Raw genomic sequence first — 24,907 nt, 5'->3', positions numbered from 1 at the left:
CTTGGGGTATTTTGACCAAAGCATGTCACAGACATGTCTTTAAGACACCTGGGAACTATTTTAATTTGTGGAAAGGGGGCATAATATGTCTCCTTTAAACATGTATAATGTTGTGGTCTTTACTACTCTACTGGCCCCAACTGGAAGAGCTCAAAACCTCCAGCTCATGTCAGATGGATCAGCAACATAATGTTTCATCTAAAGTTGGAGAAGATCAAATTCACTCTGAGAGGTTTGAAGGACTATTTTAATACGTTTTGGATGCCTTTTCTGACTTAGACAACTTTAATCTATTGTCACAAACTGGGGCTCCTGATCTGACCCTGGTTCAGCCCAACCTGCAGGAATCATAGGATTAGTGAATTTAGATGTGCATTTTAGGGGAATGCTGGTGATTTTGCCCAATGCGTTTTTCTCTTTTTATTACAATACTCTCTTAATTCTATTTTGTTGTACATTTTGAACAATATATTGTGTAATGTATTATTTTCTTTGCAATTTGCAACATATGTTCTGACTCTGGGCTTGTTATCATGGATAAAAAAAAAAAATATTGGACAAGGAAACATGTCACCTGACCCAGGCTTTGGTACTTTTGTTCATTACTCTTTAGTTAAGTTGTGGAAATGTTGACGTCTAAAACTCACCAGAGAACAGATTAAAGTTAGTGATCGCTAAATAAAAGTCGACTCTCCTCAGTTCCATGTTTATTTGTCATTTAACAAAATCCAATAAAAGCTTTAAGAATTAACATTTTGCACCATCACCAAAAACATAACTTCTCCCACTAAAAAGGTAAAACTAGAAAGTCAAGGTTAATAAAATGCAAGCGTCAGGGAGGGGGGGTGAGTACATGAGGTCAGCGACAGCTTGTGACAGGCAGGTGAAAAAAGAGAAGTCTACTCTACAGAAGATCGTCACAAAGCACAAGACTTAAAGATGCACACTGAAGAAAGAGTCAGACCGAGGACGCCCCTCGTCTGAAGTGTCCCTCTGTCCAAAACCAGTCCACGTGACAGGACGTCTCAGTCTGATCCACAAAGAGCCTCCAGAAACGACTCTGCTCAACAACCTTTTATTGGACGTCTGACAACACTCACAGACTGTTTATCAATCACAGAACAGTTTGATTATTGATTCGACTTTGATTTTCTTCTCATTTCAGGGTTCAGCTGGGTGTTCGTTTCTCCTCCGGAGCGCCATCCGACCTACATTCCCATCGCTCCCGCCCCCCCACTCCGTGTCACCCGCTGGCCAATCGGAATCAAAGCCGTCAAGGAAAAGATTAGAGAAAAACGAGTGTGGCTGTAAACGCCCCGTCCACCTGAGCTGTTGCCCCGGTGAAGTCCCACCCACAGCTGGCAGCTGTGTGCTTCAGAGGAAGCCGCTCACTTCCTGCTCCATCCTGCCCTCAGGACGAGTTGGATTGGCTCAACAGGATGCAGTGATGTTTATAGGTACAACTTGATAGTGAGCTATGCAGGTGAGGGGGGAAGGTATCTCCAAGTCGAGGGTGAGAAGGCCTTTGCCTTCCTTCCCCCCTCCCCCAATTCGGCGCCGCTTTGCTGGGTCAAACCCCAGAAAGGAAGGCGGGGCCGCAGGCCCACTAAGCGTTGTGTTGGCCTGATCGCCGATGGTTGGGGGAGTGTGGTTGCAGCGGTGCTACGAGGTCGCTGCCCCAGTTTGGGTGCCCGGGAGTTTGGGAGGGCGGACGAAGCATCCGCTTCCCATTTCCTCCCCCCAGTGTGGCCCGGTGCTGCTGTTCCGACACCCCAGACCCGCTGGACGCTGGTGAATCTCCAAGCCTTCGCTGGACCAAAGACATGAAGCAGCATAGCGTTCACACCCAGGCAGTCCAGCCCTCATACAGCTGGGCCAGGTTGTCCATGTTGGTGGCCTCCTTGATGACGAAATCCACCTGCACACACACAGGAAGGAACATTTAGAGCCAGAGTCACACTGAAACACACTGCTGCTCTGTAGGACTGGGACCATCTGATGTGATTGTTGATTGACTGATTGTTAAAAGGATAGTTCAACATTTTGGCAAATTGGCCCATTGCCATAATCCCTATAGTTTTAGGAGTAGGTTCGTTACCTTTAATTGTCGGTGCAAGCTGTTTTGAGATCGGCGGAGCAGAGCCACGAGTTGCTCAGAGCTACGCTACAGAGGCTAATGGGATTTCTTGGTTTTTCGGCAAGCACTCTGCATTTCCCTCTAAAACAACTCTGTCTCGTAACGTTCCGTTATTATCTCATAGCGTGGTGAATGTGCAGGTCACAACTTGAGTTGTTGGATTGTTTATTTGATGAGTCTGATGAAGGAAACCAAGAAATCCCATGAGCCTCCATAGCGTAGCTCTGAGCAGCTCACGGCTCTGCTAAGCCGTTCTAAAAACAGATTGCACCGACAATTAAAGGTAACAAACCTACTGCTAAAACTAGAAGGATTATGCCAAAATAATAAAAAATATTGAACTATCCCTTTAATCTGTGATGTATCAGGGCTTGTGGCAGGAGGCGCTGTGCTGCTGCTGGAGGCTTCAACATTTAAACATTTTGGTTCAGAGATTAGTTTAGAACATGATTACATGAAGTATTTTCAGGATGAGCAGTGAGTTGAGGAGATAAAAAAATCATTAGACTACAAAATATGAAAGAACAAATATAAAAGCCTTCACTGTGAAGATAATCATGCATTCAACTGTCAGTTCAACTTCAGATATTAAGCCTATTCAGCTTTTCTCAAGTTTGGTTTCACATTGTCAAAGCTAATTAAATTCAACTATACGGCCAAGTTTATTCAATTAGACAGTTAATTATGTATTTACATAATTAACTGTCTAATTGTCATATGAAATTCATTTGTTTTAATAATTCCAGTTCCAGTTCCTTCACCTGCTCTGTGGCGCTCATCCTCCTGTTGGGGTCGATGTCTCTGCCCTCCAGCTTGGCTTTCACTCTCTTCCACACACTGACCGCGTACGAGTTCCTCTCCTGGACGGCTGCAACACACACACAGAGCAGCAGGTTCAGAGCACAGTACTGACACGGCATCATCATCATCATCATCATCATCATCATCATCATCAGTCAGTGCTGCACTAGCAGGTGAGCGGAACAGAAAAAACTTTAAGCTCATGAGATGCCTTAAGTGAGAGCTGGTGAGTCCTGGGGGGTGACTGGTATACAGTGTTTGTCAGTCAGATATGCTGTGTGATGACATCACTTCCTGTCTGTGGGTCGGAGCACCTACCTCGTCCTGTCTTGGGGTCTCGTACGGCCCTCTTGGGGCTGGGGTTGAGGCCTTTGCTATTCATCAGCAGGGTGCTGGGGGGGGTGTCGTTGGGGGTCCCGAGGTTCCGTGGCAGACCCTTGCGCGCGTTCTGGGACATGGAGTCTGGCTGCGTCTTCACCCCGCTGCATCTCACAGCTGGAGGCGAAACACATGAGACGTGGTGAGACAACAGTGACACAACAGCTTCACTGACCAACACAGAAGGTCAATAAGGAGCACAGAGAGAAACACTACAGCCTATTTTTTGTGTCAAAGTAATAATGCAGAGAAAAATAACTTTAATTATTTTAAATATTAAAATGTTTTTATTTGTTTGGGTTTTAACTTTGCTATTTTAAAAAGCATGAAGTGATAGAGAGGTGAAGGTTTTGGTAATAGTACCGGAAATAATTTAAAACTACTTTAACCCCTGTATATATGAAAAAAAGGGTTATTGGAGGGGTGGGGGGGTATTCTTGGTGGCTCTCAGTGCTGCGTCATGTGAACCATAAGCTCTGTGTTTGAGGCCTGAGTGACGACCTAAGCTTAAGCTAACCTTAAGCTTTACACAATGTAGTCCTCTAATACCCCTTTCCCACTGGCCAAAAAACCCGTTTAAACCCGCTAACAATCTGCTTTTGGTGGCAGTGGGAAAGGCGCACCGAGCCGCGTCGACCCGCGTCGACGCGGGTCAAACGACTCGGCAAGCGACGCGGGTTAAAATCGCCTTTAATCGGCTCCGAACAGCTTGCAGTGGGAACGCTAGACCCGCGTCAACCCGCTAATTTACGTGATGACACTGAACGTTACGTGACGCTACGTCTCATATCACGTACCAAAACAAAGCTCTGCTCCGCTCTGCTCTCATCCGAGACTGGGATCAAAAGATCAGAGAACACTGACCAAAAACGATAGAAAAAAAGGAAAGAAAAGAAGCGACAGTCTGTTTAATTGACGTGTTGTGCCGCGGACGTCCATCATCCGGCCGCAGCAGACTCTCTGTCCTCCGCGGTCCTGGTGCTCCAGGTCAGCCAGCCAGAGAGTCTGCCTCGGCGGACGGACACTCCGCGGCGGGCGGCTGTGGCATGACTGTGTGTGTCTCTTGCACCGCGGATGAGAGCGGGGCGACTGGTTTATGCTCTGTCTGATCCCTCAGCGGGGGGTCAGACTCGGCTCATTTTGGTCAATGGGAAAGGGGCCAAATGCCGATTGTTAGCGGGTCGACCCGCGTTTAAAAAACCCGCGTCGACCCGCTAATTTTAGTGGGAAAACGGCTTTAGTCTCTTTTTTGGGTTTTATAAGAGTATTAACTTGTCAAACTGCTCCTGCAGTGCTTCAACATGTTGTTGTGATGTTTCAAATCTCTTCACCTTTGACTGAGCTGAGCTGAAGAGGAAGCTGCAGTGTTTACAGTCACCTGTTGACACTACAGGGGTTGGGGGGTGTTACCTGCTGCGAAGCTCGTCTGTGCTGCAGAAACTGGGCTGGCACACTCGGTGTCTCTGTCTGTCACCAGCGGGGAGGCGAAGCCCACCAGGCCGTTATACACACTACGTAAACACACACACAAACAGGCGATTAAATACAGCATTTGTACGGGGCGATGAGGTGTGTGTGTGATTGTGTGTGCGTCTTTCACACCTCTGGCTCTGGGAGTGCAGCTCCTTCAGGGTGGCAGGGATCTCCTCCAGCAGCTCCAGCTGCTCTTGGTTGCGCGGCTGCCCGCTGGCCTGCACCACGGTGAACAGGACCAGCTGGATGTTGTCCTGCCACGCTTTGTACTCCAGCAGGAAGTGACGCACGCTGCCGTCATACACCACCTCCTCCCCATCTGCCAGCGCTGCCTCCTCATCCTGACGGAGGATCACAGGGATCAGTTTACATTAGTATCATGATTAGATGTTCAAATTTTGTTTTGTTATTGTAATTTTTCTACGCTTTGCTTCTGCTTTCGCCCTTTCGCCCATATTGATCATGACATTTTGACTTGTTTGTGTATGTTTATGTTTTGTGGAATGGACGAATAAATCAAATCAATAAAATCAAATTAGAGACAAAAATGATCCTGTGAACACTCTACTTTTTGCTCTGTTCTGATTTGAGTATTTAATTTTAATTGATTTACATTATGGAAAACATCCCCCCATAATAAAATTAAAGGACAATTCCAGGTTAATTCAACCTGGGGCTCTAGTTTCCTAATGTTTTATGTCAAAAAGAAGGAATGTGAAGATTTTCTTTTTAATGGCTCTTGTTCTGCAGTAGTTCTGTCAGTCCCTGCATCGCCATGGCAACAATGAATGGGAGTGAACTGATCTTACGCAGTTTAGGTTGTTTACATCCCTCATAACTGCAATTTTTTTCCACAGACGCCGACATGTTTGTAAACAGAGCTGTAAGACAAAGTTTCGCGAAGTATCGCGCAAACTCACGAAGTCTCGCATGAGAGTCGAGTTGACGGTTAACTATGTTTACAGGTCGTCTTTTATCAACAAAGGTAGATCAACTCAGAGCCACAATGTCTTTGTAGCAGTAAGAGCAAGTCTGGATATTGTTTATTCTACCTGTAAACACACTGAACTGTCGACTTGACTCTTGCGCGAGACATTGTATTACAGCTCCGTTTACAAACATGTCGGCTTTGTTGAAGTAAACAAACCTCTCGGTGTATGTTTAAAGTTATCTGATGTTGTCTGTGGGAAAAAAAAGTGGTTTTGTGGGATGTAAACAGCCTAATAAAATCGGTCTGCTCCCATTATACGCTGCTGTGGTGATGTGGGGACAGAAGAGACAGAACTACTGCAAAATAGGAGACATTAAAAATAAAATCTTCATCATTCTTTTAGACCTAAAATATTGGGAAACTAGAGCCCCAGGTTGATTTGCCCGGAACTGTCCTTTACGTAAACATCTCAGTCCAGATGTGTCACAGCTGGCTGTGTGTACCTTGGCCATGGCTCTGAGCAGGTGTTTGACATCAGCCAGCTGCCGGTTGTGGTTGGACAGGATGGCTTTGATGGTGTCCACCAGCAGCTGCAGCGTCTCTCCACACGACTCCAGCTGCTGCTCCCGCTCCTCCTGAGTCCTCCGCTCCACGCTCAGCTCCTCCTCCAGCTGCCTCTGGGCACAGCTCAGCCAATCAGGGCTGCCGATGGGCAGGTCCAGCAGTGGACTCTGTGGTGATGACAGAGAGCGTGAGGGCACGATGCGGAGCTTGTTTTTAAAACGAGTATCTAAATGAGAGGGTTGGAGTGTGACTGTGCTGAGGTCGGAGGTCAAACCCACCAGTCTGTGCAGCAGCTGCAGCTCCAGAGGAGACACGGTGCTGCTGAACTGAGCAGCGTAGGAGCAGGTCTGCTGGCAGCGCTTCAGCAGCTCAAACAGCGCCGCGTCCATGTTGAGCGCCTCGGGGGAGCGGGTCCGCAGGCCTTCAAAGTTCAGGATGGTGGAGCACAGGAACGTGACCTGGAACAACAACAGAGAGGACCTCGAACCTTTAGCATCGGTCGTCTGCAAAGTGCTGGAAGTGGAGACGGTCAGTGAGCGTTTGCCCCGGTACCTGACTGGTGCGCTGGTTCTCTCGAGCCACCACGCTGCGTCTCTCCCTGATGGTCATCTCAAAGTCCTGCAGCACCGGGGCCAGAGCCGGGTTGGCCCCTCCGGCCCATTTCAGACGCTGCTCTATGCTAGCCTCCAGAGCCGCCAGCTTCTCCTGGGACAACGGAGAAAATAGACTTCACAAATAAATACAAGCTCCACTTTGACAGTCTTCAGGACAACATTACACAAGTTCAATTCACTTCTTTAATGAATGATACAGCTCTAGATTTATGACAAGATGGAGTGAGTCAGTGTTTCTAAAATTCTGGCAACAAACTTCATCATTCAAGACAGCAGACAACCATGATGTGCCTGCTGGACCACGGCTGTTGGTTTAAAGTCATAAATAAATCCACCATAATAAATAACTGTGAAAACCTTTAGAGATCATCATGTTCTGTGGAGTCTCTGACACTTATACTGATTAATTAAAGCTATAGTGCGTGACTTCTACGTGTCTGTAAATATCCGTTTCACCCAAGCCACTACAAGAGGAGATGATACTGATTGAATAAATGATGGCAACGCACTAGTAGACTATGAAACTGCACAAAAAGTTACCTATTTTTATTCAATACAAAGAACATATAGTAAGGAAACACTTATTACTTAAAATGTGTAGCCTGCTATGTTTGAGCTGAGAAATACGCTCCTAAAATATGGTTATTTCCTGTGTTGTGCTTGATAATCAAGCAAATAGACTCATTACAGCATTGATTTACAATATTGTAATCACACTCGCAAATCGCAATATTTTCCACCATAATCACCATCGCACATTTTTTATCAAATCGTGCAGCACTACAGCACGGTAGTGTCTCTGCGTGAGCATGTTTGATCTGTGGCTGTGACGTGGGGTGGTGTGTGGTGTGTGTTGCGGACCTGGATGCCGATGATGGCGCCTTCGTCCTGACTCAGCTTGTACAGCTTCTTCTTCATGTTGCTGAGGATGACGGAGCGAGGAGGGACGCTGACGCTCAGAGGCTGGTTGTTGGGGCTCAGGACGTCCTCGTGCTGCCACTGCAGGTGGAGCACAACAACACGTGGTGTTACATGCAACCATCTCGTAACCGTTAACACACATGACCCTCGATTACAACCCATCCCTCCATGATATCATGCTGTGATCAGGGTCAATGAGACACTGACACACACACAGACACACACACACACACACACACACAGACACACACACACACACACACACACACACACACACACACACACACACACACACACACACACACACACACACACACACACACATCAAGATCCTGCTGTTATTTATTATTATTTATTTAGCTTCATCCATCAGGCTGAACGCTTTCTCCTTGGCTGGAACTCTGATTATTCATTGTTTGTTTATTTCTTATTTATAAAAAATGTTCTTTTCTTCAAATTTGCTATTTTCTACTTTGATGTCAGTCTTGATATCTTTTGATATCTTTTTGTCTTGAATGTTGCGTCTTGGAGGGACGAGTAAAATGTTATTTCCATTCCCTCAGGGAACTGACAATAAAGTTGACTTGGGCATTTCAATTTCGTTGTACATGTGACAATGACAATAAAGGATATTCTATATTAGAAGAACCATAAAGTCAAAGCAGCCGGTGCAACATTCAAGGTTAAAAAAAAGAAAAGAAATTGCCAAGATGTTGGCCATCCAAGACAACATCATAACTCAGTACCAGCTCTATAAGCCCAAATAATTTGTGTTGTTGGTGAAATGAATGAAATCACAGCCTGTGTGCATCTTTTCTGGATGTACTTTCAGTATTTTAGTGCAATTTATTCTGCATGTAAAGCACTTTGGTTGCACCTCGGTTGTTTTTAAATGTGCTATATAGGGCATCAATCTACCTAGACATGGACGTGACCATGGCCTTACCTGGAACATGGCGATGTGCAGCTGGCTCCTCTGCAGGCTGGCCTTGGCGGCTTCCAGGTTGGCGTCCAGCCTCCTGAGCAGGTCCACCTTCTTCCAGGCCGCGTCGTAGGAGGAGGCCAGCACCGTGGCTCTGTTGAGCAGCAGCTGGGAGACCCGGCCTGACGCCAGGCTCTGCTCCACCGCCTTCTTACACAGCTCGTCCAGAGACACCTGCAAGAGCCGGGACAGAGGGAGGTTTGGCTCTGACATCGACTCAAACAGGAGAAAAGTGTCTCTGTGCTGATTAGGCAGCCATACCTTGCCGTCTGCACCAAAGTCTTTGGCCTCCACCTGGGTGACGACGTCGAGGCCGACGGCGGACAGCGTGCTGCAGAGCGCCAGCCCCAGCGCCTGGCTGGGCAGGCCCATCAGCATCTGACGGACAAACTCGGCCGTGAAGGCCTTGATGGGGCGGGTCATCTGCTCCTCGCTCACCACTGCCACGCCGGACCCCGTGGCGCTGGGACGCCGGTAGAGAGGCTTCCCCAGAGCCACCGGCCCGTTGGTCGTCAACAGCTCCTCGGCCGGGGGACAGGTGCCTGGACAGAGGTCATTCATCACAATATATCTGAACTGGTCTTCAAGAGCAGAGGCGTGGACGATCGACATAAACAAGACAGGTGAAGATCATCAACATAACGTGACTGGTCATTTGGTTGTCAGTCACTGTGGGTGTCTGTAGCCATGTTTCCATCCAAAGTGATTCGAATTACTGGGAAATGCGCATTAAAAGAAATTCGAATCATGTGTGTTTCCATCTACGGACTGTGACATTAGCGGAAACCCTGATGTTGTCTTGTGAGTGAACTGCAAACACGGGAGCAGATGGGGTGAAAGTGCGCTACGTCACACTTAATTCGCGTACAGCTGTTTCCATCCCATTCGAATCAACCAAAACGAGCGTATTTCAGTTTGTGCGAATCAGGGGGATTTTAACTGGAATCACGGCGCTTCCATCATCATTTTCCGATGCGATACATCTCAATGCGCATCTAAACAGCTGATGGAAACGCAACTTGTGACTGGCCTGGAAAAACCTTCTTCATTCCGTGGGCTTCACCTTATGCGGTAGAACTCTTACCAGACAGAGTTTGCGCAAAGGAGGAGCACAGTCTGAAGAAGTCTAGGATGGTCTGCAGCCTCTTCAGGAAGAACACCTCCTCCATCAGCTGCCTCTGGTTCAGGCTGTCGAAGAAGTGGAGCTGCGTGGCCCGAGCCTCCCTCAGGACGTCCACCTTCCTCCAGGCTGACGGGACCTCCAGAGAGCTCAGCTGGAACAACGGGTTCAAAAACCAGTGACATTGAGTTAGCCAAGAAGTGATGCTCTGTGTGTCTGATCTGTGGACAAAGCTGTTGATTCACAGGTTTTTATTTTATTGCCCGTTTATTCGTCTGGGGGCAGTGCACCCAAGTGTTCCCACACTACATGCGCAACTTTGATTTTGTCCATCAACCTATATCTGTCACTTCTCCGCTCTAGCTCTGTCCGTTTTCCCTCCTTTCAAAATGAAATTGTGGGCATCACTGTAATATATATAAAATAGACAGAAAGCACAACTTCTCAGCTCTCCGTCAGCTTTGGATTTTTTCTGATTGGACAAACTATGACCGAGCTAAGGTAATAGGACTCCGCACAGAGTAAATTCAGTAGGTAAAGGGTTGAAAAGCTGTGCAGTGGATGACAAAGACTTCAGAATGTAAAAACCTTTAAAGAGGAGAAAAGCTAAAATCTAGACCTTGAAGATGTAACACAGACTCATGTTATAGGTATGAGAACAAATGATGTGAAGGAAAGAGCGGGTGCTACCTTCTCTGTGAGCTGTCCGAAGGCCGTCTCCAGCTGTGTGAACATCCCATCAAAGGCCACCAACAGCATTTGACCCGCGGACATCTTGGGCGTGTCCTGTCCTGGTCCGTCCATGCTGCGAGGCTGGATCAGCTCAGAGTACTGAGCGCGCAGCATCCTGAACACAAAGCACCAAAACAAAAAAACGGGTCTTGAAACATTTGCCAGGAGTTAAAGCATGTGACGCGTGTGACAGAGTTGATGACGGAGAGAAGCTGCTTACCTGGAGATGTGCAGGCAGTGGCTGTGGCCGTCGTGGTCCAGGCCCGTGGTGGTGGAGGCCTGCAGACTCTCGGCCAGGTCCTGCAGACTGAGGCCGTCCGAGCTCTGCTCCACCAGCTGCTCCAGCTCGGCCAGCATGGACTCCAGGGTGGGCTCTCCTTTGATCATACAGCGCAGAGCCTCCGGGAAGATGATCTGACGGAAGTTGGTGTTCAGCTCCTACGGTCGGACAGAGAAACGTCAACATGCTGACACGTTCCACAAGATACGTTTTAAAGGGATAGTTCAACATTTTGGCAATATACAGTCTTAAGGTCTTGCACACTGAGTCCGTTTTTTTCGCATGCGTTTTTCGTATCCGTCATCCGACAAAAAACGTTACGCGCAGGCTCCTTGCACACCGAGTCCGTTGCGTTTTATTCGCATGCGTTTTTATTTTGTGTTCCAAATTTCGGAGAGGGAGACAAAATCGTCACGCAGTGATGCACTTTGTGGTTCTCTCACTTGTAGAGAAATGAAAGAGAAAAATTTAAATATTGTGTCCATCCTGAGAGGAGCCAATCTGCCTGCTTGTAAATGAGCGTCGGAACTATCATGATCACTTCAACAGTTTATTTTAGGATGTCAGTGGTCCAGTTTGATAGATAGCCTATTGATTATTAGCTCACACATTAAACAGAAGACGGACAATTTCCATGATCCTGAACAGCGGCTGGCACAGACACACACACACTCAGAGGTGAACAGCAGCTGGCGCACGCACAGACACACACACACACACACACACACACTCACTCTGCGGTGATGCCCCTCCCCACCCTCCCTTCTTTCTCTCTGTCCAGCCTCGAAACTCTGATGTGATTGGTCAAAAGGCTTTTCACGGATGCGAAAAACGCATTAAATCGAACCTGTTCTGAAAACTTTTATGACGGACGAAAGTTTCGGACTCGGTGTGTAAACATGATTGACACAACATGAGGTTGAATTAATTTTTTGACGTGCGGCAATTTCGGACGACAAAAACGGACTCAGTGTGCAAAGGCCTTTAGGAGTAGGTTCATTACCTTTAGTTGTCGGTGCAAACTGTTTTTAGATCAGCGGGGCAGAGACGCGAGCTGCATGGTATTTCCACGTTTCCCTCATCAAATTAAATACACAGTCCAACAACTCCAATACACTCTGTGGACAAGCTGTGACCTGCACATTCACCACGCTATTAAATAAATATAATTATGTAACATTACGACACATGAAGCAAATACTCAGAAATACTTGCGCTTTTCAAATCACTCAGCCCAGCAGCCGTGTCTGTAATGTAGTTCTGGCTACGCATTTGCCTCCAAAACAACTCTGTCTAATGTAATATGATTATTTCATAGCGTGGGGAAGGTGCAGGTCACAATTGGAGTTGTTGGATTGTGTATTTAATTTGATGAGGGAAACTTGGAAATACCACGCAGCTCGCATCTCTGCCCCGCCGATCTAAAAACAGCTTGCACCAACAATTAAAAGTAATGAACCTACTCTTAAGACTATAGGGATTATGGCAACAGGCCAATTTGCCAAAATGTTGAAATATCCCTTAGACCGTTTCTCTATAGCATAGACTGCTGTGGGGGTGTATCTACCTGCAGGCAGGTGTACACGGTGTTGGCCAGGTAGACGGCCTGGGTGGTGGCTGAGGGTGCGGGCAGCTCCAGGTCGTGGGGCAGCAGTGGGCAGCGCTGCAGCAGCGTCACCAGGGCGCTGACGTTTCCGATCATACTGCACAGCTCTTCCAAAAACCACGCCCCGTCCCGAGATGTCAGGTCCACCAGCTGCTCTCCCGCGCTGGCCGCCGCCCCCTCCATCACCATGTTCCTCCTGGAGAAGAAACAAACACGGTGACTTTTCCCTCTGTTCACATGCAGCTGCTATCAATCCACTTTCCAGAAGCTCCACCTTTGAAACTTGGGGTGTAAATGTGGGATCTAAAGGCTTCAAACATTCAGCAGATATGACAAAAAACTGGGGGTGTCGATCTTCCCCCCAAAATCAGATTCAAATTTCTAATGCTTCTTATATTAAATATTCAGATTATATTCGAATTATCAATGTTTTTTTAGATTATGTAGCCTACACCTATACCAGTTTATTATTAGTCCCGCGTCCACTGATGAGCATTCAAACCAAATTTGTAATTTAATTTTTGCAACACACTTAAAGGGATAGTAGCATTTTTTTTTAAAAGTGGGGTTGTATGATCTACAAATATAGCCTGGCTCTTGCCAGACCCTTGTAGTTCCGCAAAGCTCCACCAGAGGCGCTACGCTCAGCTTCACACAAGGGTCTGGACTCGAGGCCAATGCAAACTTCTTCCCCGGAGCAAAAAATAATGAACCAATCAGGATCGCCGGGCGGGACTTTCTAAGGTGTGACGTAGCGCTGAAGCGACTGTTTGAGTCAAACAACAATGGCGGCTCGCAGTGAGTGGCTGAAGTAGCACGTCATTCAAGATAACGGACAAGTGGTTTATCCAATCACATACAAGATTTTTTTACAAGGCCCCGCCTTCTGAAATGAATCGCCTATGGAGCAGTCCCAAACCCTTGTGTGGAGCTCAGCGTAGCTTTGCGGAACTACAAGGGTCTGGCGAGAGTCAGGCTACTACAAATAGCCCCTAAGTACTTAAATTGCAGTAGAAGACTCTCTGCACTCCTCCCATTAGCAACGCCAGCCCATAGCCCTGCCCAGAGATTTACAACATACAGTGTTGTGAACAGACCCAAAGAAACGGCCTATTTTCGCGGCCTAAAAGAGGTTTTACCTGGAAAAAAAAAAACACAGTTCCATTGTTCGCTATAATATAATTTTTTTCAGCCCTTCAAAGTGCAGGAAAAACGCAGTTTTTATTTGGACCTAACCAATTCACGTATCCCTCCGGCCCAGGGTTAGGGCCCGCCGATCAGCAGTTGGGCTGGCGTTGCTAACGGGAGGAGTGCAGAGAGTCTTCTACTGCAATTTAAGTACTTAGGGGCTATTTGTAGATCATACAACCCCACTTGAAAAAATGCTACTATCCCTTTAAGTTTTACCAACTCAACATAAAACTTCTAGAAGGGAAATCTAAATATTATCAGTAGGCTAGTGGTGCGGCACATAAAAAAAAAAACGAGTGTCAAAAAGTGTGCGTGTATGCATCGTAGCAGTGACTATGTTCCACGGTGACTGAGGGATGTATTAACCTGCAGAGTGTGCAGAGGGCAGAGGTGATGATTCCAGCCAGGCTGAGGGAGCCGGGCTCTCCGTTCTCCCGGAGGAACACTGTGATGCAGTGTTCGATCTCCTGCAGCTGCTCCTCGCAGGCGGCTGCCGTGGTTCCCTCGGCCTTGAGCCGCTCCGCCTGGTGCATCACGCGCTCGTTGGTGTCGGCCACCTGGTGCTGCAGGGTGAGCTCCACGCTGGACAGGAACTGGCAGGAGGCTGCAGGAGGCTGAGGGGAGAACAGCACCTCGTATCTGTGAAGGAACGGGAATGATTCATTACAGTACAAGCCGGACATGATGTCTTTTTTTTTTAAATTTAACCAGGAATAATCCCATTGAGATTCAGAATCTATTTTGCAAGGGGATCCTGGCCAAGACAGTCGGCGTCCGTGTACGAGGAACAGCGTACATTATCAGTCTATCGAGCCTGAGACGACAGCTTTTGGTGTTGACTTTAGGAGTCAAGAGAGAACATAAATAAGGAGGCAAGTCACACAGGATGGCCTTATAAGAAAGCAATACCAGTGTTCCCATATTCACAGTGGTGTCTGTCATCAACCTCACAATATCTCCAACATGGGGAATGTGTTGCTTAGTAACAGCTATAGATAATAACAGCCTTTCAGCCTTGAGAGGATATGGAGAGCTCCAAGTCAGAGCTGTGGCTGCACCAGGCTCAACCTGACTTATCACATACTGGCAGAACCTAGGACCTGCCAGTTGTTTTTCATTAAAAACATGTCTGGTATATATGCACCAAGTCAGCAAAACAAAACAAGTCAGGCTGGTGGAGCTGTTATAAAGCATGAGACGGATGTAATTTATATAATCTACATATGCCAGAAATGATCGGTGTCTCACTCATAAATGATCAGTATCAGTGGCAAAAAGTGGTGATAATGGCATCTCTAAAGGTGATTAGTCGCTGGCCCATCAATAATCTTCAATGAAATTCAGAACTACAGTTACCACTCATAAAATTATAGGCCCATGTTGTAGCCTGCTGTGTGAAGCAAACAGCTATTGTAACCAGGGCCGTTGCTAAGAATTCTGGGCCCCCTGAAAGAATACTAAAGTGGGCCCCTGACTTTTCCACTTTTTTTCTTAGACTACGTACATATTATAATTTTTTATGTAGCCTACTTTGTTTTGATGCTAATGCAGCATTACTATGAGTATTAGTCAGGGTCTTATGCAGAATAATTCAGTCATACAAAGATTAGATTACTGGGGTGTTTTGTGGGCCCTACTGGGCGCTGGGCCCCTAGAATTATCATCACCTTTCTCCCCTATACAACGGCCCTGATTGTAACTACTTTTAGGTTCTGCATCTGGTATCAATGTTAACTCATCCCCATCCAACTCACTTTTCAAGACAACGGACACAAACACATGGTATTCTTTGCGCAATACACCGGGTAAGAAGAGGGAAAGTACACAGAGAACAGCTTTCTCGTGCCGACATGGCGGTTCCTTACTGTCGATAGATGAGCTGGCAGTGCTCCACCGTCATGTCTCTCAGCAGCTCCTCCTGCCAGGCCTTCCACTGGTGGGCGCGGTGGTGCAGCAGCGTGGCCCGTGGGTACAGCAGAGCCACCGTGGCGTAGCTGTGCAGCTGCTCCAGACAGCCGCGCAGGGCCCCGCGCCGCTGCTGTAACAGGGAGCTCAGCTCGGCCTCCAGGCTCTCGCACTGGCTGATCAGGTGGGCCTGGCCGGCGTTCTGCAGGAAGGCTGTGGCCGGGACGTAGCTGGGAGGACCTGAGACAACCGGACAGAAGGACAGGCTAATTGTCAAATGCTCAATGAGGCTTTTGAAAACAGGAAGCCACATCCATTGACAGCTATAAAAATCTGACAGCCTCACCTTCTACACTTCAGGTACCTTTGATCTTGCCACAAAATGTACAATCAATATTTTTCCTTAAAGGGATAGTTCGACATTTTGGCAAATTGGCCCATTGGCAGTCATAGCAGTAGGTTTGTTACCTTTAATTGTCGGTGCAAGTTGTTTTTAGAACGACAGAGCAGAGCTGCGAGCTGCTCAGAGCTACACTACGGAGGCTAATGGGATTTCTTGGTTTCCCTCATCAAACTCATCAAATACACAATCCAACAACTCCAAGTTGTGACCTGCACATTCACCACACTAGGAGATGATAACGGAACATTACGAGACAGAGTTGCTTTCGAGGAAAATGCAGAGACTGCTTGCCAAAAAACTGCCCCCGACGGGAAGACGCATCAGCTGTTTTGCACAAATTTACCTCAAAAACAACTTTGTCTCGTAACGTTCTGTTATTATCTCATAGCGTGATGAATGTCACAACTTGTCCACGAGAGTGTTTCGGAGTTGCGTATTTGATGAGTTTGATGAGGGAAACCAAGAAATTCCATGAGCCTCCATAGGGTAGCCCTGAGCAGTTCGCCACTCTAAAAATAGCTTGCACCGACAAATAAAGGTAACGTACCTACTCCTAACACTATAGGGATTATGGCAATAGGCCAATTTGCCAAAAATGTTGAACTATCCCTTTAAATAACCTAACAAATCACCCAATGCTCACTAGCAATACTTTCAGTACTTTCGAAAATTGCTTCAAAAATAAGCCTCTTAAATCTTAAACTTGTTTGTGACCAGTTCATCCTGGTTGCATCGTTTCCAGTGGGACTGACCCAGGTCTATGGGGCTGCTGATGTCCTGCAGCAGGCTGGCCAGCTGCGTGGCCTCCAGGTTGGAGAAGGCAGCCTGGTACTGGGAGATCCACTGGTCCAGGTCGGCCAGCTTGCTCTGGATGGCCTCCTGCACGGTCCGCTGCCTAGACTGCAGCTGCGTGTGTTCAGAGTACCTGGGAGGACGGGAGGTGGATGATAAGCTGTGAGTGTGGCGCTACGTAACGCTGCATACAGCAGAGAGAGGAAACCTGGGCCTAAAATTCAAAGTGAAGTGCAAGTACACAGTCAAAATAACATTTATATTCAATACTTCAGATAAAATATAAAAGGTCTGATGAGGATGGTTCTCTTGATTGTTGTTTTTCACAGTGACACTAATCGATCATTCTACATGCAGATTTGCTATTCTTTGTAAACCAAATGCGCCAGATGTTCGTTTCACCATGGTTCTGTAGTAACCCACCTTTGCTCCAGGGTGAGGATGAGGTGGTCTGGGTGGTTCTCTGCCCCCTCCAGGAAGGCGATCTCCTCCTGCAGCTTGGCTTGTAGCTTCTCCCCCTGGCACAGCAGCTCCTGCAGGACCAGGTACTCCTCCACCGCCTCCTCCACTTGCGGCAGCACGGCCAGCATCTCGTCACGGTTCTTAAACCAGTTCACCTGCACACACAGCCCAGTCGCACGCTCAGCCCCAAAACACTCTGTATCTCTTTTGACTCAGGGTTCGACAGCCTACAACTTTGTACACTAATATGAAAGCAACTAAAATCCCCAACTTGCAGTTGTTTCCCAATGATTGCAGGACATATGGTCACAGTCTCTCCTTCCATACGGCCAGAAGTGATTTTACAGAACATTATGATGTCACAGTGAAGCTGACCTTTAAATTCTAATCACTTCGTTTAATCTTTTTAGACATGTGAGTGACTGTGTCATAATTAGTGAATGCATTGATGGGTTAGAGCCATAAATGTGTTGACATCACAGTGCGACAAAAGTGATGAATTCCCCTCTGGGCATTCCTCATATTGCCAATTAGTCAGACTGAGAAAGCTTCTTTATCATCATTTATACAATTAGACACTTCTGAAATGTGACTCAAATACTTAATATTTGATTATTGACTGTGACGGGAGATAATAAATAATGAACCTCATGGAAAAAGTCCATCGCAGCAGAGTCGACTAACAGACTGTAATAAACTCACCTTGATCTCAGCCACCCTGGAGGAGAACAGGGAGCGGGTGATGTCTCGCTCCATCTCCCTCTTGCTCTGCTTGCTGTCGGCCTGTTGGCCTCCTCCTCCATACACGGCACCCGCAAAGCCCACCTCCCCCCCGGCGGTCCAGTCCACCAGGGGATCATAGACAAAGGCCTCCAGCAGGGTCAGTAGGGTCTCTCTGCCCCGACGCATCATCTGAACCACCTGAGAAGACACACCTCACTTCAGCGGCGTAAAACTTGTTTACTTCTTTCCTTAACGTTCACTGCTGCTCCTCCAAATTGTTGTACAGTTGATTCCCAAAACTGTCAACATGTTTTGGCAATTCAATGTGAGAGGAAAAGGCCTCAGTGTAGATAAACGGGGCGGGTACCTGTTCACAGGACAGCCTGAAGATGCCCTCCACGCCTGTGACTCCCAGGGCCGTCTCGATGTTGTGGGTCATCCTGAACGGGACCTTCTCTGGCACCCGCAAGCTCTTACCTAGACACACACACACACGTTCAAAAGGATAATTCAACATTTTGGAAAATTCGCCCATTGCCATAATACCTATAGTCATAGCAGTAGGTTTGTTACGTTAATTGTCGGTGCAAGCTATTTTTCGATCTGCGGGGCAGAGATACAAGCCGCTCAGCTAACGCTACGAAGGCTAATGGTATTTCCGTGTTTCCCTCATCAAACTCATCAAATACACAATCCAACAACTCCAAAACACTCTGGTGGACAAGTTGTGACCTGCACATTCACCACGCTATTGCTATTATGTTTTTGAGGCAAATATGTAGCCGGAATTACATCCCAGACACGGCTGCTGGGCGGAGTGACTTTAAAAGCGAAAGTAGTTAGGAGTATTTGCTTCATGTGTCGTAATGTTACATAATTATACGTTATTTCATAGCGTGGTGAATGTGCAGGTCACAACTTGTCCACCAGAGCGTTTTGGAGTTGTTGGATTGTGTATTTGATGAGTTTGATGAGGGAAACCCAGAAATACGATGAGCCGCCTTAGCGTTAGCTGAGCAGCTTGTATCTCTGCCCCACCTATCGAAGAACAGCTTGCACCGACAATTAAAGGTAACAAACCTACTGCTATGACTACGTATAGGAATTATGGCAATGGCCGATTTTGCCAAAATGTTGAAAAGCCACACAAAGCTGCAGAGCCAAAGCAGCTCAACAGATATTTCACACATATATCAGACACATGCATGTCATTCTCTGCACGCTGACCTTTTTCAAAGCAGACGTTGTAGTCAATGTGCACCACCTCTCCGGTGGTCATGTCAATCAATACGTTGTCGAGGTGACGGTCACCGAGGCCAATGATGTATCCCACCATCGACATGACAGCGGTGGATCTGGCGTAGGACTGCGGCAGGGGAAAGAAAAAGGAACATGCATCAAAAACAGTGGACCGCTGGGAAGACCTCGTGCTTCTCAACATCCCACAGCGTCATGGTTACCTGAGTGACTCTCCACCACTCGCTGGGTGTGGTGCAGGAACACCACAGCTCCTTGGCCAGCAGGTTGGAGGGCGTGGCCTCCATCAGCTCCTTCAGCACCTCCTTCATGACGCTGAGGGGCCAGTCCCTCCGGGTCACATCCAGACTGAGCCCCACCGCCTTCAGAGCCGGACCGATGCGGCTGTAGTAGAGCTCGCTGGGCCGGGGGACTGGAGGCACTGGCTGCTGCTGGAACGAGTCGTGGGCCTGGTCAGGGAAGGGGAAATGAATGAAATAATCTGGATTCTGTAGGTCTGTATTAGGGATGTCACGATTACTTGTTTTCACAATTAATCATGGTATTAAATGCCACAATTATTTAATCGTAAAGGTTCCTTAACACCCGTCACTTTCCAAAAAGGATTATGTGGGAACCATGTCGGCAACTCGCACGGAATGTAAACAAAGTTATGCAACATTATGAATGATATGAATCATCACCTGCGGGATAACCACCTTGCTTTGTACCCCAGAGTAAAGGTAAATACACAGTAACTGGGTTAAATTGTGTTAATGTCAATTTACCTAACGTAACACTGAACTGGTAGGAATTTAAATGTTAGTGCCTCATTTGTAATAAAAAACGATTTAAAAAAAACTTCAAACATTTGAATACTTCAAACATTTCCCCTGAGGGATTAATAATTGGTCCTATATTAATAGATACTTTAAAGCAGAAGTAAGCGATCTGGTCGTTTTGGCTAACTTCCTGTCAGCCGATGGAGTTAGCAGTCCCGCCCTCGTCCCTACGTCACCACATTCACGCGCATCCCTTGGCTACACACACAGAGAGGATCGCCCCTTTATGCCGTTCTCTCTCCTCATTGGATAAAGGTTGTAGGATACAAGGAAAGTTTTCTCCTCGGCTTACAGCAGGGCAGAGTGACTGACAGACCCGTGTTTCAGACCAAACACTCTATATAAGTGATTGCTGTCGGAAGATATAACTATTTAAGACTTATATTAACACAAATATTCCGCTTACTTCTGCTTTAAATAATCTGTTTATATAATTGGTAATGCAATTATATTTTGACTATATTTGATTTTACACATTCATAATGTTGTAAAATTATTGAATATAATAATCATACTAATCGTGATAATCGTGATTCTTTCTCTGACAATAATCGTACCAAGAAAATCTATAATCGTGACATCCCTAGTCTGTATAAATATAAAATATCCTAAAAAAAAACCCAATTCATGTCAATTCATTTATGATTCATTATTATACAGATTATACAGTGCAGCGTAGTACGGAGGAGATGGTCACCTTCTGAGCCTGCAGCACAGCCTCTCTCTGCTGCCAGCGCTTGTACAGGCCAAAGAGCGGCGTGGCTCCGTCCACCCACTGGATCAGCCCTGAGCGGGTTCCCAGGGGGGTGACGGAGTAGTGGCGGGCGTGGAAGCGAGGCTGCTCCTGTTGGTTGATCTTGGTGAACATGGTGTTGACGATCGACAAGAACTGCATGATGCGCTCATCCAAATGTAGATCCTCCAGACCTGAGAGAGAAAGTGTTTTATTACTGCAGGAGTTAGGTGCAGGATCAAATATTTAGAGAGATCGTTTAGATTTGGATTCATTTTAGTTTAGGATTTGAAGGGTGGAGGAAAGTACCACAGTTCTACACAACTCATTACAATACAGCTGCTGAATACCAGAGCTCCCCATCACAGACCAAAGCTTACAGTCTGTGTTACGACTGAGTCAGAGAGCTGCAGGGCTTTACTGGTGTGAACAACACAAACTAAAGTCCAGTCAACTTCATTACACAGAGGGAGTCTCAAAATATCTGGCAGTGGAGTGAAAAATTTAAATTATACTTGGATGTTAACATTTAAAGGGATAGTTCAACATTTTGGCAAATTGGCCTATTGCCATAATCCCTATAGTCATAGCAGTAGGTTCGTTACCTTTAATTGTCGGTGCAAGATGTTTTTAGATCGGCGGGGCAGAGACGTGAGCTGCTCAGAGCTACGCTATGGAGGCTAATGGGATTTCTTGGTTTCCCTCATCAAACTCATCAAATACACAATCCAACAACTCCAAAACACTCTGGTGGACAAGTTGTGACCTGCACATTCACCACGCTATGAGATTATAATGGAACGTTACGAGACAGAGTTGTTTTAGAGGTGCGTAGCGAGCGATGTGCGCTCCCGTTAGGGGCAGTCGTTTTTTGGCAAGCAGTCTCTTTTCGGCACAACACAGGCTTTGCATTTAGCTCGAAAACAACTCTGTCTCATAACATTCCATAATTATACGTTATTTCATAGCGTGGTGAATGTGCAGGTCACAACTTGTCCACCAGAGTGTTTTGGAGTTGTTGGATTGTGTATTTGATGAGAGAAAGCCTGGAAATACCATGAGCCTCCGCAGTGTAGCTCTGAGCAGCTCGCATCTCTGCCCTGCCGATCTAAAAACAGCTTGCACCGAAAATCAAAGGAAACAAACCTACTCTGTAGACTGTAGGGATTACGGCAATGGGCCAATTTGCCAAAATGTTGAACTATCCTTTTTAGAGAAAGAGGAACTGGGTTAACTGGTGGGTTAAAGACACAGTTGGACAGAACAGATTTAATCACAGGTGGTTGCTGTGCGCTGCTCTCCTACCTTTAAAGAGGTACGGGTAGTTGCGACCGTCTGAGCCCAGGAAGAAGAGCTTCTTTGGCTTGGTCTTAGTGGGCAGGATGGTGATGGTGTTGCCAACGCTCTGTATGGTGACGGCGTCGGAGGCCGACACCTCTCCTGGCAGGGCCATCTCTGTCGTCGTCATGGATACCAGACGAGGGCTGATCTCATCCAGGTGGAGCAGGTAGCTGGCTCGCTTCTGAGCGCGCTGCTGCAGACTCATCATGATCTGGACACACACAAATAGGGATGTCACGATTACTTGTTTTCACAATTAATCGCGGTATTAAACGCCACAATTAATTAATCGTAAAGATGCTTAAATACCGTCACTTTCCAAAAAAGATTATGTTGGAAACACAGAGGCAGATTTGCACAAAAGTTAAGGTAAATGTAAGAAATACTGGTCCATTTACCTAATGTAACATACAATTGGTAGGAATTTAAATGTTAAACGTCTCATTTGTGATAAAAAACAAACAAACAATTAAAATAAACTTAAACATTTGGTATAGATGACAATTAATGATTTGAATATTTAAAACACTCCCCTGGAGGATTAATAATTGGTTATATATGAATAGTAGATACTTATAATATTTAGTGTAGAAATTTGTAATGTAATTATATTTTGACTGTATTTGATTTTACATGTTCATATGCTGTGAAATTAATTAATGCATAATAATCATGATAATCGTAATACCGTAATTATTTCTCTGACAATAATCGTACAAAGAAAATCTATAATCGTGACATCCCTACACACAAATTGGGTTAAATGGTTTTGTCTGAAATCCTGAATGAATCAACACACATACAGATGTATAAAAAACACACACCTGTTTGAAGGGGAGCCAGCTGCTGGCCGGGTTGGCCGGGTTGGCGGGGTTCCTGAGGCGCTCCAGGGCGGTGGTGATGGCGTCCCCGTACGTCTGCTGGAACCAGGTCTCGTGCGGCGTCTCGGCCGGAGCCGCGGTGATGCTGCAGACGTGGTCCAGGGCAAAAACCACAGGGCGCATCAGAGCAGAGTGCTTCTCCCGCATGATGGCGATCTTCTCATCCCTACAGAACCACAGAGAAGGTCAATAGATACAGTAGATCAGTATAACAGGTCAGTCATTTGTAGTATGGCTGATTGGGGCATTAAAAACTAGTTTGCACTGTTGCACATGGTCTTGAGTGCACACTGACAGGATAAAACAGACTTTTTTTTAGTTTTTTAAAGGTTATAGCTACAACTTTTTCATCAAAAGGATAAATTTTTCAAAAATAATGTTTCCACAGAATGTCTAGAGGGGTGCAGAATAAAAGTATTAATTTTACTGATTTAAAAAAAAAATAGTATATAAATAATTGTTTAATACATTTTGGCGGGTCCGAAATATATAAATATTTAAATTGGCAACGTCGGCATGGAATGATCTCTGTGGCAACAGCATTAGAACATTGATGTCATGTGTAACTGGCAAACAGTAAAACGGAAGGTTGGAGCGAGAGCAGGCAGTGTGAGTGCGACACCTACTGGCCAGGAGGAATTAAACTTGTAGGTAACACCTTTAAGTTGACCTAAAATCATAATTACTGAATAACCAAAACTGCCCACAGCTGTAATTGTTTTGTTTGTTTTTTTAACTAAAATTTTAAGATCTCGGTATTGGAAATCTGGGCACCTTAAAATGTTTCCCCATATTCTGTATTTTGTAAATGAATTGTTTTCCTATGCTGACCATGCAGGGTCCTCCCCTTGGTTATTGGTCACTTGACTTAGTAACTTTATTATTGTGGTAATTGTGTGTCTTTACTGTCTCTGTGCAGTCCATCGTTCACCTATTGTCATTTCAACTATCTTCTGCTATATTTTAGACTGTGGTCTTTGTTGTGTCAGTGTTTAGATGTGGGACTACAGGTGGAAATTAACATTTTGCTAAATCTGGTGCAACCATCTTTTTTATTTCATGCAAATAATTAATGCCGTTGTACACTGTCCTGTGAATAAACTAAATAAACTAAACACATTTTTAATTTTAGGGTTTTAACCATTTATTCAGTCATATAAAATAAATCTCAAACATTTGCATGAACTTTTGGTTTGGTGAAGCTCACCTGCGCAGCGTATTGTTGTTCTGCACCCTCTTGACCTCGTCCTCCAGCTGTTGGATCCTGCGCAGGACGTGCATGTGTTGCTGCTGCAGAACGCCCAGCCACAGCTCGTCCCACAGCAGAGTGACCCGACGCAGCTCGCCCACCAGCTGCTGCACCTGCTCAGCACACACGAGCGGTTAGCAGAAGACTGTGCTGTCAATCTGATCTGAAGAGCTCACGTGGGAAAACCAATACTTATTTTCTGTCGCGACTAGGCCTTAACGCCAGGTTTGATTGACAGCTTCCTCATCCAAGTTACAGTATTTTAACACAAAACCTCCCCCATTTTTGTAGAATCGGTCAATAAAGAAAGCAGTGTCAAGTCGCCATCTTCAAAGATGGAGTGCCCTCTGCTGGACCTCAAGGAAAACCTCTGACTAATGTATCTATTCTGTTTTCAGACAGGTCATCACAGTTTAAACATTTAGCATATACTGTGTGGTCAAATTCTACAGAAGTGGTATTGTATTTACAAAAACATGAGATCACCGAGACCTTGAACTTCAACAAAAGTCTAATCAATTCTTCCTTGAACCTAGTGATAGACTGTACTAAATGAAAAATTCCATTAAAGCTCCAGTTGGTAAGTTGACGAAAGTGAAAGTAAAATTTC

The 24,907-nt window shown here is 46.1% G+C and overlaps 1 protein-coding gene across 2 annotated transcripts in view; it reads right to left on the bottom strand.

Annotated features, from left to right (window-relative positions):
* Positions 1–694: 694 nt before the first annotated feature.
* The window catches only part of smg1 (SMG1 nonsense mediated mRNA decay associated PI3K related kinase), a 61,140-nt gene continuing 36,927 nt past the window's right edge, over positions 695–24,907 (bottom strand). The window contains exons 38-64 of one of the 2 annotated variants that reach the window (XM_083978039.1): positions 24,256–24,410; positions 22,992–23,214; positions 22,132–22,378; positions 20,791–21,020; positions 19,476–19,721; positions 19,243–19,381; positions 18,383–18,492; positions 17,995–18,213; positions 17,254–17,447; positions 16,791–16,963; positions 15,596–15,875; positions 14,097–14,369; positions 12,501–12,735; positions 10,874–11,091; positions 10,612–10,768; positions 9,886–10,075; positions 9,063–9,343; positions 8,766–8,975; positions 7,760–7,897; positions 6,837–6,989; positions 6,563–6,742; positions 6,224–6,451; positions 4,919–5,130; positions 4,727–4,827; positions 3,257–3,433; positions 2,899–3,005; positions 695–1,918 (exon numbers count right to left, since the gene is read on the bottom strand). In XM_083978039.1, the coding sequence (XP_083834165.1) occupies positions 1,841–1,918; positions 2,899–3,005; positions 3,257–3,433; positions 4,727–4,827; positions 4,919–5,130; positions 6,224–6,451; positions 6,563–6,742; positions 6,837–6,989; positions 7,760–7,897; positions 8,766–8,975; positions 9,063–9,343; positions 9,886–10,075; positions 10,612–10,768; positions 10,874–11,091; positions 12,501–12,735; positions 14,097–14,369; positions 15,596–15,875; positions 16,791–16,963; positions 17,254–17,447; positions 17,995–18,213; positions 18,383–18,492; positions 19,243–19,381; positions 19,476–19,721; positions 20,791–21,020; positions 22,132–22,378; positions 22,992–23,214; positions 24,256–24,410 (5,154 nt within the window). In that variant the 3' untranslated portion in view covers positions 695–1,840. Of the gene's footprint in view, positions 1,919–2,898; positions 3,006–3,256; positions 3,434–4,726; positions 4,828–4,918; positions 5,131–6,223; positions 6,452–6,562; positions 6,743–6,836; positions 6,990–7,759; positions 7,898–8,765; positions 8,976–9,062; positions 9,344–9,864; positions 10,076–10,611; positions 10,769–10,873; positions 11,092–12,500; positions 12,736–14,096; positions 14,370–15,595; positions 15,876–16,790; positions 16,964–17,253; positions 17,448–17,994; positions 18,214–18,382; positions 18,493–19,242; positions 19,382–19,475; positions 19,722–20,790; positions 21,021–22,131; positions 22,379–22,991; positions 23,215–24,255; positions 24,411–24,907 lie in introns of those variants that run through there. The other variant, XM_083978040.1, reaches the window with a different exon arrangement.

The sequence above is a fragment of the Trachurus trachurus genome (assembly GCF_905171665.1).
Source record: "Trachurus trachurus genome assembly, chromosome: 8".
NCBI classification, from domain to species: domain Eukaryota; kingdom Metazoa; phylum Chordata; class Actinopteri; order Carangiformes; family Carangidae; genus Trachurus; species Trachurus trachurus.
Note: the sequence above shows the minus strand (reverse complement) of the source record. Positions and strands in the feature narration are given on the sequence as shown.